At 34.0% G+C, this 15,199-nt stretch overlaps 2 protein-coding genes across 2 annotated transcripts; both read left to right on the top strand.

The window, feature by feature from the left end:
- Window positions 1-5,291: 5,291 nt before the first annotated feature.
- Window positions 5,292-6,377, top strand: LOC121228932 (disease resistance protein SUMM2-like). Its single transcript, XM_041111966.1, has one exon. The coding sequence runs from the start codon at window positions 5,292-5,294 to the stop codon at window positions 6,375-6,377; it is 1,086 nt and encodes a 361-aa protein (XP_040967900.1).
- A 2,981-nt stretch (window positions 6,378-9,358) lies between these two features.
- LOC107941236 (probable disease resistance protein At1g15890) lies at window positions 9,359-11,584 on the top strand. Its single transcript, XM_016874788.1, has one exon. The coding sequence runs from the start codon at window positions 9,359-9,361 to the stop codon at window positions 11,582-11,584; it is 2,226 nt and encodes a 741-aa protein (XP_016730277.1).
- The last annotated feature ends 3,615 nt before the right edge of the window (window positions 11,585-15,199 follow it).

The following is a 15,199-nucleotide window of genomic DNA, read 5'->3' as shown; positions in this document are numbered from 1 at the left end:
CGCGCTCCTCGGCGTGTCCCTAGAACTGATTATGATCTTCATGATCGTGGACAACCCTCTCTGGCAAAACCAAAAAGCGAGCAGCAACGAGAACATCTCTTTCATACTCGCTGCCATGTACAAGGTACGCTTTGTAGAGTTATTATTGATGGTGAAAGTTGCTCGAACATAGCCAGCACGACGATGGTGGAAAAGCTTTGCTTAACCACTACCAAGCATCCACAACCTTATCAACTACAAGGGCTTAGCAACGAAGGCCAATTTAGGGTCACTCAACAAGTGCGCATTGCCTTTTCTATCGGTAAGTATCAAGACGAAGTTGTGTGCGACGTAATGCCTATTCAAGCCTGCCATTTGTTGCTAGGAGAACCATGGCAACTGGATCGAAAAGTCACTCACGATGGTCGTACCAATAGGTATTCTTTCAAGCATCAAGGAAAGAAACTTACCTTAGTGCCGCTCACTCCGGAACAAGTCCATGAGGACCAAATCAAACTGAGAAATTCTGTTAAAACAAGTGAGACAAAAGAAAAAGAGAATGAAAAAGAGCAAAAAGAGATTGAGAGTGAAAAGGAATGTGAAACAGAAAAGAAAATTGAAAAAGAAGTTGAAGAAAGAAGAGAAAATGAGTTAGAAAAAGAAACAAAAGAAAAAGACGAGGAAAGGCTAGTGAGGAATGTTTCCACTAACCAAGATATGAATTTTTCTTGTGTTGCTACTTTTCAGGTTCCTGAAAGATCGAAAGATAGCTTTCAACTTCAATACCTCTCAAATGAAAGATGCTTTCATACGATCAACTTAGGCAAAGATGAAATCACACTACATGATCCCGAAGGTAAGCGAGGTAAGGAAATTTTAGAAACCGAGTCCAGTGCAGATTTGAAAATTATTAATAAAACTTTTGGTGACTTAGTTCTTAAAAGATCCCCTCATTTTGATCCGATTAATTGTTACTCTTCGATTGTGGTTGATAAAGTCATTACGAAAAGAAGCGTGATTTGTTATTCTCTTGATTTACCTTGTGTAAAATCCTCGAATTTGTCCAAATCTGTTTTGGAGAATAAGGTAACGAAATTTTCCAAATTTGTTTTCAATTTATATTCGTGCCTTAAACAGTTTATGTGGTTGTACATGAAGTTTGAGTTCCATTTGACAAAGGTTAACTCAACAACGGAGATTCGACTACACTATGCCCCCGATGAGCGAAGGTTTGTTTTAAATGAAAAAGGTAAAATCGACCCTTATTCTTCTGCTTATCGAGGTAAGATGCTTGAAACCTTTGAAACACTTTTGTACTCCTCGGATAGTGATAAAGATCGTGTTGATGAACACTTAGATCGAAACGTGCTTGACTGTCCTATTTTATTTATTGATGATCTATCTGTTTTGATGGTTGGTAAAAAGATTCTTGTTTTTGATAATGCATGTGTGAGTGAATCTATAGCCCGTCGATTAATGCATGGTATGATTATGCAACTCTGTGAACCATGTGAATCTTTCCAAATACCTACTTGTGACGATTATGTTTACCATTTGATTTATTACTCGCAATTTATTCATGGTTTGTGGGAACAATGTGAGACGACTGAATGCCTTAAAACATGTCCATCTTTGTTTCAAATATTTGACGAGGCAGTGGTGAGTAAATTAGATTGTTTGCATGGTAATCTGAATCTGTCCATTCACATGCGTTATACCTGTTCTATTATGCTTATAATTGGACTACAAGCTTGTTTGTGTTGCTATTTACTATTTCATGGCTATTCTTTTCAGTGGACTCAATTGCCATTACTCCCGTTCGATAGAGGAAAGTCGAGTTCATTTGATTTTTCAGATTCGAGGACGAATCTTTTTGAGGAAGGGGGGAATGATACGAGTCACAAAAGCCCAAATTCTTGAGGGCAAGGCCCAATAAGAAGATTCCAAGCCCAATCAAGAAATCCACCCATACTTAGTTGAAAATCAGGCCAAATTGTTAAAGTGGCCCAAGTTGTAAAGTTTTATTTTTATTTATTTATTTATTTTACTTAGTTTAAATGTTTATCCAAGAGTCCCAAATAAAAGACCCTTGGCCGAATTTCCATATTAAAATAATTAGGAGTTTTTTTTAGTTTTAGTTTTAGTGTTCTAATTAAATTAGGAAAACATTTGAAAGGCCTATTTATATGGCTTGGCCAACCACCCTACATTACATTACAATTACATTGAAAATTTCAGATTTGATTTGAGTGAAAATTCTCTTTGAGTTCTTCAAGGATTTTCTCTTGAGTTTTCTTTAGAAGTTGTTTTAACAATCTTTTTGATTGTGGGAGCCATCTTCAACCTTCTTCTTGCCATTGATATTCTTTGGAGGGGAGATTAGAGCCGTTTGAAGGGAGTTGTGAGATCTTTCGAGATTTCAAGGCTTCTTAGGACTTATCTTTTAATTTCTTACTGTCAATTCTTTCTTTATTTCTACTTGTGCTGAATCATTATCTAATCTATTTTCTGTTCTTATTGTGTTTTCAGCCTTTTTCTATCTTAAGGAATCAGCCCAAAAATCCCCAATTTCTAGGGTTTTTCCATACTCTTTTTGGGTGAAATTAGATTGTCGAAATTTGGGGAAAACTATCTTGGTGTTCAATTGGGCAGAATCACAATCTCCTTGAGGGTTTCAAGAACCCTAACACTTATTTCTATTCTCAATTTGATTCTTTGCTGATTTGGGGATTTTATTTCAGATCTGAAAATTCAAAAATCTAATCTTTTAATTTTCTGTTTCGTTTCAGATCTAATTGTTTAGGGTTTTCGTAGGAGTTTCTCGTGACTTGGCAACTCGATCTTGGTCCGCGCGCAACCCCGTATCAGACAGGAACATCAACACCACCGCTCTCTTCCTCATTCGCCATTGAATTCTGCAAGCTATCCAAATCATCGTCATCATTGTTAGCCACATAAATTTTGTACCTTTCACTAACCCCACCATTATTTTCACCACCCAATTCAATTCCCTTATCTGGGTTTCCATCTAAAGGCCTATCATTCTCTGAACCAGTCTCGAACTCCTCATTACCACTCAAAAAACCCTGTTCAGAACCCCCTAACTCACTGTTATTCTCATAATTATAGACACTACTCCCGCCAACAGTACTTGCAGTTTAAAGTTCATATTCAGAATCAGAATCAAGAGTTAAAGGAGCTCGAATAAGTAAAGAACCTGTTGAATATGATGGGGTCTTTGTTTCTGGCATTGTTGTTGAGTCCATGGTTGCTAAAAGAGATAATGAATCTGGGTTCGGGATCGACATCGGAGACAACGAAGGAGATCGCAAGCTTCGGCCATCTGATTTTTCCTTCTCCGGTGACGTTAAAGTTGAAGACGACGAGGGAGATCGTACATTTCCATTGGACGCATTGGGAAGTCGTGGCGAATCAGCTGAAATCCTCCCCGGAGTTGAAGAAGGTTGAAGAAGAGAAAGGAGAAATGGAAAATGTCTTACGGTAGAGAAATGGGTAAACAATTTCCAAAAAAAAGCTTTGGATTTTACCCGTGTTTGTAAAATATTTTCCTATGGAATTCATTTTCCACAAATCAAACACTGGAAATTTCAGAAAATGTTTTCCAGAAAACATTTTACACCAATCAAACGGACCCTAATTGAGGTTGATTGTAAGTTGCAAATGAGGGGAACGGTTTCCACACAGAAGACAAGAACGGCCTTTCATCTGTCACAAATAAATATCAGCATGCCAAATTGGACTTCCATTTCCACGAATAAGACAAGAATGTCCTTTTATCTGTTTGGACTTACTGTCCACCCATAATGCCCTGCCCAAAGCTACCAAAAAAAGTGGAACCCTTGAAAGAGAAAGAGAGAAATAGGTCCAACCTGTGAGTTTCTTTATTGGATCATAACAGTAAAATACACGCATGATTTTGTTAGCTAAAATTCTTTCTTTTAACAAAATCATAAAATATATAAACTTTATAATATTAATATTTAATTTTCATTAAATTAACCATAAAATTTAAATTAAATACTAAAAAATTAACATTATAATCTTTGGGAACTAAAAAATATAATTTTTCTAAAATACAAGTACTACATTAGAAAAAATTGTCGAACTTGAGTATGAAATGATATATTAAGCTTTTTAATAAATATTAACTTTAAAATTTTAGAAACAAATTTTTTAATTAAATAAAATATAAAACCACTTAAATTTAATACAATATTTAATTATTTTTTTTATTATTTTAAATACTTGTATATATATATTTTTTAAATTTAAAATAGTTATAGGAAAAAAATTATTGAAAACATATTTATAAATATAATTAAATTTAAATTTTCTAAAAAAACATAGTATTTTAATTTTAATTGTGAGTAGTTTAAATTTATATACATTTTTAATTAACAAATTGTAAAATATTTTTAGCATATTTTAAACACTTTGTAAACATTTATGTAAAATTTTAAACATCTTTGATCATTTTATATTTTAATTATTTTTTGGTACCAAAAATACATGTGAACTTCAAACGGTTTGTCTTTGTTTACCTGCGAATCTTCTTTCTCTCTGTTTTTGTTTACCAAAATATTCTCTGTCTTTCATATAACTCCATAAGCATATTTGATTTATTCCTTGCTTCTATCTTTAGAAATTGTTCAGCTCACTCTTCTAAAATCAAAGACAGGTATGGATAATATCTTCTCAATCTCACTTTCACATGATGCCGTCATTACCCGTTGTTGGGATTCTGCTGTTGGAAAGGCTGCTTTTCTATGCAAACTTGAAGAAAACTTCCACGCTTTAAAAAATGAAGTGGAAGAATTGAAGGCGATAAGGACGGATCTTATGAGCAGGGTCAGGGTCGCTTAAGATGACCCCAGGTTGATCTTTGCCTTTAGAGGGCTAATAATGTGATGTGAGTCTCAAGGCACAATTTTAGACTCATGAATGTGATGAGTTCACATTACCTCAAGGCCCAACAATAATGTTAAAGGTTAAACAAATCAAATCAGGATTCGATCAAAGATAAGATTCGAGGATGAATCTTTTTGAGGAAAGGGAGAATGATATATGCACAGATGAGGTGGAATTTATTAAATTTTAATCACCAAAACTGCCAATTTTCGGGCTTAAAAAATTAGCAAACTTGCGACGACTTTTGATGAGAAACATTTCTGGGTTGAGATGTCTTCATGAGGTTTGAAGATCTATCTCTTAGCTTCGAAACGCATTTAAATCACTCGATAAAGGAGCAACCGAAAGCTAAAAAGTGGGAAGAGGTAACAAGACTGTCGCTGATGGATAATCAAATTAAAAATCTAACTGAGATATTGGAATGTCCCAATCTCCAAACTTTGTTTCTTGGCAGGAATGATTTGAAGGTAATCATGGATGATTTCTTTAATTTCATGCCGATGCTAAGGGTTCTGGATTTGTCCCATAATATGAAGTTGGAAGAATTGCCAGTAGGAATTGCAAAGTTGGTTTCACTAGAACATCTCAATCTGTCATTTACAGGAATAAGAAAGTTGCCAGTCGAATTGAAGACCCTAGCAAAGCTGAAATATTTGAATCTGGAGTGGACACCGTATCTAGAAATGATCCCACAACAATTGATATCCAGTTTCTCCAAGTTGCAAGTCTTGAAAATGGAGGGATGTAGCTATGGATGTTTATTGGTTTTAGAGGAAATGGAGCATTTAAAATATTTTAATGTGTTGACCATTAGTTTTAGAAGCGCTTCGGAGTTGGAAAGAGCTTCGAGGTTCAACAAGTCCTTTAGCTGTGCCATTGAAGCTGTAAGTCTTGTAAATTTTAGACATTCAAGATCATTGACTATTATGGCTTTAGGAAATCTGCAGCATCTATGTACTTTAACACTCTCGAGGTGTATGGATCTAGAGAAAGTGAAGATTGAACGTAACATAATTAAAGGTGTAGGATGCTTCCATAGCCTTCGATCTGTAATCCTGGACGAATGCAATCATTTGAGGGATGTGAGTTGGGTAACCTTGGCTCCACATTTGGAAGTACTAAGGATAACTGAATGCAATGGTTTAGAAGAAATCATCAGTGAAGAAAAACATAGTGAAGTCACTGAGCTAAAAGGAAATTCAAACTTATTTTCTAAGCTCGAGATTTTGTGTCTACATAATCTGGCCAAACTAAAGACTATATACCATCATGCTCTGCCTTTCCCACAGCTGAAGAAAATCAGAATAGTAAAATGCGGAATGTTGAAGAACCTCCCACTAAACTCCAATAGTACAAAAGGACAGAGACTAGTCATTGAAGGAGAGGAGGGATGGTGGAAAAATGTAGAATGGAAGGATGAATCCACTCGAATTGCTTTTCTCCCTTCTTTCAAACCTTATGTAATCTAAGAAATGTTGGATATTAATTAAGGCTTAAAGCCTTGATTGTATCATAACATACCTCATTGTAAGTTCTATTTTGCCTATCCTTAGATTACATGTAGCTTGGTTCTGTGTTTTACACACAGACTTTTTTTTCTTTAGTATGAATTTCAAAATATATTATATTAATGAATTTAAATTTGAAGTATAACTTTCAACATATCACATCATTTTCTTTTAATTTTATAACTAAAAATTTCCATAATTATAGTAAAATTAATTTTTTCTTATAAAAGTTGTTTTAGTTTGTATTTCTGTATATATTTAAATATGAGATAATTTTTTATAGGAGAGAAAAATATGTTAAGTATAAAATTGGAATTTGGAATTTTAAAAAATTAAAAATTTAAGTTTTAATAAGTTAATAAAATATAATTTATTTTCATTTATTATACATGTTATCAAAAAAAAACTTATCATGTAAAATTAGATACTAAATATTAAGAATTATATTATAATAAAATAACGGTGACATTATATAAATTTCAATATTTTTATATTAAAACTCATTAATACAAATTATTAACATCTTAAAATTTTTTATGAATATGATATCATGCAAGTACAAAAATTAACATATTTTTAATGATGTTTCAATGTTGAAATATGATTAAATGATTAGATTAGGGTGTTTCAAATTTAAATATATATATATAATAAAAAAAATTATTATTATACAACTTATTGTGGCAACAACAAGAGGACATGAGTTTGAATATAAATAAATACAAATTATTTTTTTTATTCACACATTTAAGAGTCTATAAGTAGTAATAGGAAATGTATAAAAAATTTTATTATTTATATTGGTTTTTGTTTAATAATTTTCTTTAAAAGAAACTAACTTAAGCATTGTTTTGATATCATATATGAGCCTGGCTTAATCTGTAAATATCTTTACTCAAATCTGATTACTAAAACTGAGATTATGTATATGAATTCTCTATAATTATAGGCTCATAAACAAGTTATTGCAATTAATACTCAAATGGCAGTCTTTGAATTTAATAGGTTACAGCAAACTGATTAGTTAAATGTTTGATGAGTATAATTATTAGACATCTCCTTCTCCTACTTCCTTTGCATTTTGAATTTAGCCCCTCTTGTAACACTAAAATAACATTAACAAGTAAAGATTGTGTACAAAGGTAAGCATACTATGCCCAATTTCAACTTGATTTTGTAATATTTCCATCAAATAATTTATGCATCTTTATCATAGTGTCATAATTAAAAGTGTGTGTCTACTTCTGCTGATTCTCTTGTGTGATGTGCTGATAATTTTGGGAAATACTCGGTACTAAGTGGGTATAAGCTGATGAAAAAGTGAAATCTTGTTTGTGTATTATTCTTTATATCCAAAAGATGATCTCATGGAAAAAGATGCATTAATACATTGTAGGGAATCAGTAAATCATGAGAAAAATTAACACTGTAATTTTTGGGTACTAAAATCATGAGAGAAAATCGAATACTAAATGATATATTAAATATTTAAATAAATATTTACTTTAAAATTTTAGAAACAAAATTTTTTAATTAAATAAAATATAAAACAACTTAAATTTAATACAATATATAATTATTTTTATTATTTTAAATACTTTTTTATATAGTTTTTTTTAATTTAAAACAGTTTTGGAAAAAACTATTTTTTTCTGAAAACATATTTATAAATATAAATCTTTTTAAAAGATTTAAAAATATAGTATTTTAATTATAATTGGTAATAATTTTAAATCTTCGTACATTTTTAATCAACAAATTATGCCCATTTATTTTAAATTTTAAATTAATAATTTAACTATGTTCCAAATAATGTGTTGAATTAAAATATAAATATTAAAGTTGAGTGGCACTCCACAATATTCACTACATTTACTTACCACAACCTCAATTTTGCCCATGTTGGAAGAGTACAGCAACTGTCCCTGAAAACTATCTGACCAAAATTTTCATCCCCACAATTAGTTATGGTTTAATCATATTATATCATATTGTAACATAAAGCTCATGAGTGAAAATCCTCATATCTTTTTTATTTTGTCTATAGTGTTCAACTTACCTCCTCTGCATTTTTAATCTAGACACCTGCTTTGAAGGTTGAGAACCAGATGACTGCAGAGGGCATTAATTTTGCAATAATTTGGTGGGTATACTGCTTAATAACTACATACTCACAAAGATGTGTAAGCACAATTTTTTATATGGGTTCCATGTCTTTAATTGGATTATGATAACCCCTGAAACAATTTCTAAATTCTTCCATTGGCATATATGGTCATGAATTCAGTTACCTTGATCTTCCACTGTTTTCTATTTTTTGCTGATGTTTGTTTAAGTGGTAATGATAGTGCTTGTGAATATCTCATACATGAATGCTGTGGGAAGCTAATGCAGGGCAAAGCAAGTTGTGAGTTTCTACCCAACATGCTCATCGTAGTCTTTCTTTTTTGATGGGATCTTAATAATTGAGGTTCCTTTATCTTTGTTGAAGTGGAAGCCTTTAAAGAAAGAGGTAGCTCCCAACATGCCTAATTTTTATATTAAACAAACTTTACACCTACTATGATTAACTAAAATATGTTGTATTAATGTTGCTCAAGTTGTAAAATAGAATAAGAAATTGCATATGGTATCCACTGCACACAAAATATACCTTACAATGGACCCATTGTGTCAAAACCAAATAAAGTGGGATAAAAGACAGCTGTGTGCAATACAAGTCTTCCCACCAAGTTAATGATTTTACACACTTTACTGTAATTTTCATCATATTCACTATTTTTTTTTGGTATCAAAATGCATGTGAACTTCCAACAGTTTGTCTTTGTTTTTCTCCCCTTTGCAGTCTAAACTTTCATAGAACTCTATAAGCATCTTTGATTTATTCCTTGCTTCTATTTCCAGAAATTGTTGAACTCACTCTTCTATAATCAAAACCAGGTATGGGTAATATCTTCTCAATCTCACTTTCACTCGATCCCATCATTACCCGTTGCTGGGATTGTGCTACTGGACAGGCAAGTTATATATACAACCTCGAAGATAACCTCCATGCTTTACAAGCTAAAATAGCAGGACTGAAGGAGCTCAGGAGTGATCTGATGAGCAGGGTCAGAATTGCTGAAGATGAGCAGCAACTTAAGCGGCTAAACCGATTTGAGGGTTGGCTTTCGAGGGCTGAAACTCTGATAAACGATGCTGATCAACTGATTGTCCAAAGTCCTCAGCATGTTGAAAATCTATGTATGGAAGGTTGTTGCTCCACTCATCCTAGTTCCAGCATCAAGTTCGGGAAGCAAATTGCCAAAAAACTCCAAGAGGTGAAAGACCAGAAGGAGAATGGAGATTTCAGTGATGTGGCCAGCAAGCCACCACTTCCTTCAGCAACTGAAAGACCTAGTGAACCAACTGTGGGTTTAGAGTCCAATTTCAACAAGGTTTGGAGCTGTCTTCAAAAGGAACAAGTAGGAGTTAGTGGCATATATGGCTTAGGAGGGGTTGGCAAGACAACCCTCCTAAACCAAATCAATAACAAATTCCATGATACTACCCATGATTACCATGTCATTTGGGCAGTTGCATCACAAGATCGGCCAATTGAGAGAGTCCAGGATCAAATTGCCGAAAGAATAGGCCTTTCTAATGAAGGTTGGAAATCTAAGAGCCTTGATGAGAAAGCTGAAGACATCTTCAAGGTATTATGTAAAAAGAAGTTTGCATTGTTGTTGGATAATATATGGGAATGGTTTGATCTCACAAGAGCTGGGCTACCTCTTCCAACACAAGAAAATGGCTCTAAAGTCATTTTCACAACTCGTCGACTTGACGTGTGCTGTCAAATGCAACCAAACATGGATAATAATATCAGAGTGGAATGTTTACCACCAGGAGAAGCTTTCAAACTGTTCGAGGAGAAGGTTGGATCAGAAACCCTTCGAATGCATCCAGATATTTGCAAGGTAGCTGAAGCGGTTGTTGAAGAGTGTGCAGGGCTACCTCTCGCTCTCATTACAATTGGGCGAGCCATGGCATCCAAGAAGAGCCCTCGAGAATGGGAATATGCTATTGAAGTTTTAAGGCAATCAGCAGCCTCTGTGTTGCCAGGGGTAGGGAAAGAGATGTATCTCAAGTTAAAATTCAGTTATGATTGTTTACCTGATGAAAGGTTCAGATCTTGTTTCTTGTATTGTTCTTTGTATTCAGAAGATCATCACATCGTAAAAGAAGAACTAGTAGATTGTTGGATCGGGGAAGGACTTTTGGACAAGCATGCCACTTTGAGCAGTGCCAGAAACCAGGGACATTTCATTATAGGTTCTCTTATTGACGCATGCTTATTGGAAAAAGGACATTATAATTATGGTGTAAAGATGCACGATGTGATTCGTGACATGACTTTGTGGATTGCTGGTGAATCTGAGAAGGAGAAGTTTTTTGTAAAATCAGGTGTTCAGTTAAAGGAACAACCGAATGTTAAAAAGTGGGAAGAGGTAACAAGAATGTCGCTGATGGATAATCAAATTGAAAATCTAACTAAGATATTGGAATGTCCCAATCTCCAAACTTTGTTTCTTGGCAGGAATGACTTGAAGGTAATCATGGATGATTTCTGTAATTCTTTGCCGATGCTAAGGGTTCTAGACTTGTCTTACAATAAGCATTTGAAAGAGTTGCCGGTTGGAATTGCAAAGTTGGTTTCACTAGAACATCTCAATTTGTTAGGGACAGGAATAAGAAAGTTTCCAGTCGAATTGAAGGCCCTAGCAAAGCTGAAATATTTGAATCTGGAGTGGACAGGTGATCTAAAAATGATCCCACACCAACTGATATCCAGTTTCTCCAAGTTGCAAGTACTGAAAATGGTGGGATGTGGCTATGGATGTTCATTGGTTTTGGAGGAAATGGAGCATTTAAAATATTTGAATGTCTTCAGTCTTACTTTTAGAAGCGCTTCAGAGTTGGAAAAAGCTTCGAGGTTCAACTTCTTTAGCTATGCCATTGAACGTGTATTCCTTGAAGATTTCAAAGATTCAAGATCATTGACTATTATGGCTTTAGCAAATCTGCAGCATCTATCTACTTTAGCATTCTTGAGGTGTATGGATTTAGAGAAAGTGAAGATCGAACGGAACATAATTAAAGGTGCAGGATGCTTCCATAGCCTTTGATCTGTAATCCTAGAGGAATGCAATCGTTGGAGGGATGTGAGTTGGGTAACTTTTGCTCCACATTTGGAAGTACTAAGGATAGCTGCATGCAATGGTTTAGAAGAAATCATCAGTGAAGAAAAACTTGAAGTCGCTGAGCTAAAAGGAAATTCAAACTTGTTTTCTAAGCTAGAGATTTTGAATCTATATCATTTGCAGAAACTAAAGACTATATGCCACCATGCTCTGCCTTTCCCACTATTAAAGGAAATAGTCATTATAGGATGCCCAATGTTAAAGAAGCTCCCACTAAACTCCAATAGTGCAAAAGGACAAAGGCTGGTCTTTGAAGGAGAGGAGGGATGGTGGAAAGATGTAGAATGGGAGAATGAATCCACTAAAATTGCTTTTCTCCCCTCGTTCAAACCATATATAGTCTAAGAAATGTTGTATATTAATTAAGGCTTAAAATCATTATTGTATCATAACATACCTCATTGCAAGTTTTATTTTGTTTATTCCTGAATTACATGTAGTTTGATTTTTTTGTTTTACACAAAGGTGTTTTCCTTTATATAAAATAAAATATTTGAATTTGAGAATATATTATGTTAATGAATTATAATTTGAAGTATAACTCTCTAACACATCACATCCTTTTCTTTTAATTCTATAACTAAAATTTTTGATAATTATAGTAAAATTAAAAATTTTGCTATTTTGTATGACAATGAGATAATTTTTGTTATAGGAGAGTATACTATAAATGTGTTAATTATAAATTTGAAATTTAAAAAAGAGAAAATTTAAGTTTAAATATAATTTACTTTCATTCAAAATATATGCTATCATAAGAACAGGTGTTTCATAAGCATAATATCAATAATAATAATAATAACTTATCATGTAAGATTAGATACTAAATATTGGAAATTATATTCAGTGAAATAATATAAATGTCAGAATATTTCAATATTTGTATATTAAAATTGATTAATACAAATTACTAACATTTTAAAATTTTTATGATTATTATTTTTTAAAAAATTATTATTCATATCTAATATTTAAATGAATTTGTGATATTATTAGTTTTAAATAATTTTCTTTTAAAGTAACCAACTTAATAGTTTCAGCAACCAAATTATTAAATAGAAAATTAAAGACAAACTTAATTTTTGGAAAAAAAGGGTGAGAAAATTAACTATTTTTCATTTGAAAAATAAATAGTTTCATTCAAATATGTTAGTTATAATTGTTGATCATACATAATGTTCCATGTTAATATCTCATTATAAACAAAACCAGACTTAAATAAGTTTAAAATTAATCATTTATAAATATGAACAAACAAAAACTTGCAAGACTTGAGCACTGAATTGATCTATGACTACTTATACTCAAAGTGAGATTATGTGTATGAATTCTGTAGAATTGTTTTGGCCTTGAAATCAGCCAGTATGTTCTGTTCTCCTCCTGTCACCAAGAGGTCATCAACATAAAGGGACACAATGAGCTGTGTTTCGGTTTATTCCTTCTTGACATACAATGTTGGCTCACTCATGCTCCTCTCGAATCCAAGGCTTAACAAATAACTGTCAATCCTAGCATACCAGGCTCTAGGGGCTTGTTTCAGGCCATACAAGGCCTTTTTAAGCCTGTAAACCTGTAAACCATGTAGATTTCTTCTTCAAGGAGGCCATTGAGGAATGCAAACTTCACATCCAGTTGATGAATGATCCATGCCTTTGTGCAGCCAAAGCAATCAGCAGCCTAATTGTGTCTAGCCTGGCTACTGGTGCAAATGTTTTCAGGTAGTCCAAACCATATTTCTAGCTAAACCCTTTCACAACTAGCCTTGCTTTGAGTCTGTTCAAGCTCCCATCAGCATTTTGCGTGGCTCGATAAACCCATTTCACCCCAATGACCTTCCTGTTGATTGGTCTTACAACTAATTCCCATGTCTGGTTCTTTTCAATCATGGCAATCTCATCAGCCATTGCCTGTTTCCAACCTTTATTTGCCTCAACCTCTTCAAAACTACTTGGTTCAACTGTGGCCACCTGTGCTCTCTCACAAATTTCAACCAATGGTCTGGTACCCCTGATTGGTTCATCATCAATGTCCATGTCAGGACCATTTTGATCTGATTCAGGCTGATCTGTCATGAGTTCTTCAGAAACAGTCTCTGGTTCATTTGTTTTCCAGTTCCAGTATGACTTTTCATCAAAGATTACATCTCTGCTTACATGAACTTTGTTTGTTGAAGGATCTAGGATCCTATAGCCTTTCTTAACCATGTTGTATCCTACCAAAATGCCAGCCTGAGCCTTTTTGGACAATTTGTCCCTTTTTACAGCTGGTATATAGCTGTAACATAAGCAACCAAAGACTCTCTAGTGAGCCAATGAAGGTTTGAACCCGAACCAGGCTTCAAATGGAGTCTTGTGCTTCAATGCTTTGGTTGGTAGCTTATTTTGAATATAGACAGCAGTGTTAACTGTTTTAGCCCACATGGTTTTTGGTAAATTCTTCTAGAATAGAAGGCACCTGGCCATATCCATTATACTTCTATTTTTCCTTTCACTAACCCCATTCTACTGAGGTGTATAAACATTAGTTAGCTGGTGTTTGATGCCAGTATCATTGCATAAAGCTTGGAACTGAGTTGAGATGTACTTAACTCCATTGTCTGACCTGATGGTCTTGAGTTTACATCATGTTTCTGTTTTAGTTGCAACTTTAAACTTCAAGAATACTTGAGCTACCTCAGACTTATGCTTCAAAAAGAAAACCCAATAATATCTGGCACTATCATTAATGAAAAGAATGAAGTACCTGTTGCCATTAAGTGATTCAGTTTTCAAGGGGCCACACACATCAGTGTGCACCAGTTCCAACTTGTTTGATGCTCTCCAGGTTGTGTTTACAGGAAATGGGAGCCTGGCTTGCTTTCCCATGTGACAAACTTCATAAACATCTTTATTTTGAACTGACTTGGTGAAGATTTCAACCATCTCCTTGCTGACCATTCGAGCCATCGACCTAAAGTTGACATGACCAAGCCTTTGATGCCAAAGCTTGGATTCTTCAGTTGAGGCAACACAGGTTGAATGTGAGTCACTTGGCCAGTTGAGTTCAAAGTATTTATCAGTCATAGTGACTGTCATGAGGCTTGATCTATTTGGATTAATGATTTGGCACTCCTGGCCCTTAAACACATCAGAGTAACCCTTTTCAAGCAGTTGAGCAATGCTGAGAAGGTTCCTGTCAATCTCAGGCACCAACAACACATTTGTGATGAATTTGTCTCCTGTGGAAGTGCATATTAGCACATCTCTCTTTCCTTCAACCTTGATGAACTAACCATTTCCAATTTTCACCTTGGTTTTGCAAGATCTGTCCAAAGTTTTGAAAATGTTTGCATCTGGTGACATGTGGTTGGTGCAGCCACTGTCCAGCAACCATCCTTTTGAGCCCTTGTTCTGACCAGCTAAACAAGTCACAGCAAAGACCTGCTCTTCATGGTCACTACTGTCTTTAGCCACTCGAGCTTCTTCTTTCTTCAATTGTGCTTGATTCTACCCAGGTCTGTCTTTTTCTTTGCAGACCCTTTCAACATGGCATTTGTTCTTG

Source organism: Gossypium hirsutum, chromosome A05, assembly GCF_007990345.1.
Source record: "Gossypium hirsutum isolate 1008001.06 chromosome A05, Gossypium_hirsutum_v2.1, whole genome shotgun sequence".
NCBI classification, from domain to species: Eukaryota; Viridiplantae; Streptophyta; class Magnoliopsida; order Malvales; family Malvaceae; genus Gossypium; species Gossypium hirsutum.
This window is presented reverse-complemented; position numbering and strand designations above follow the sequence as displayed.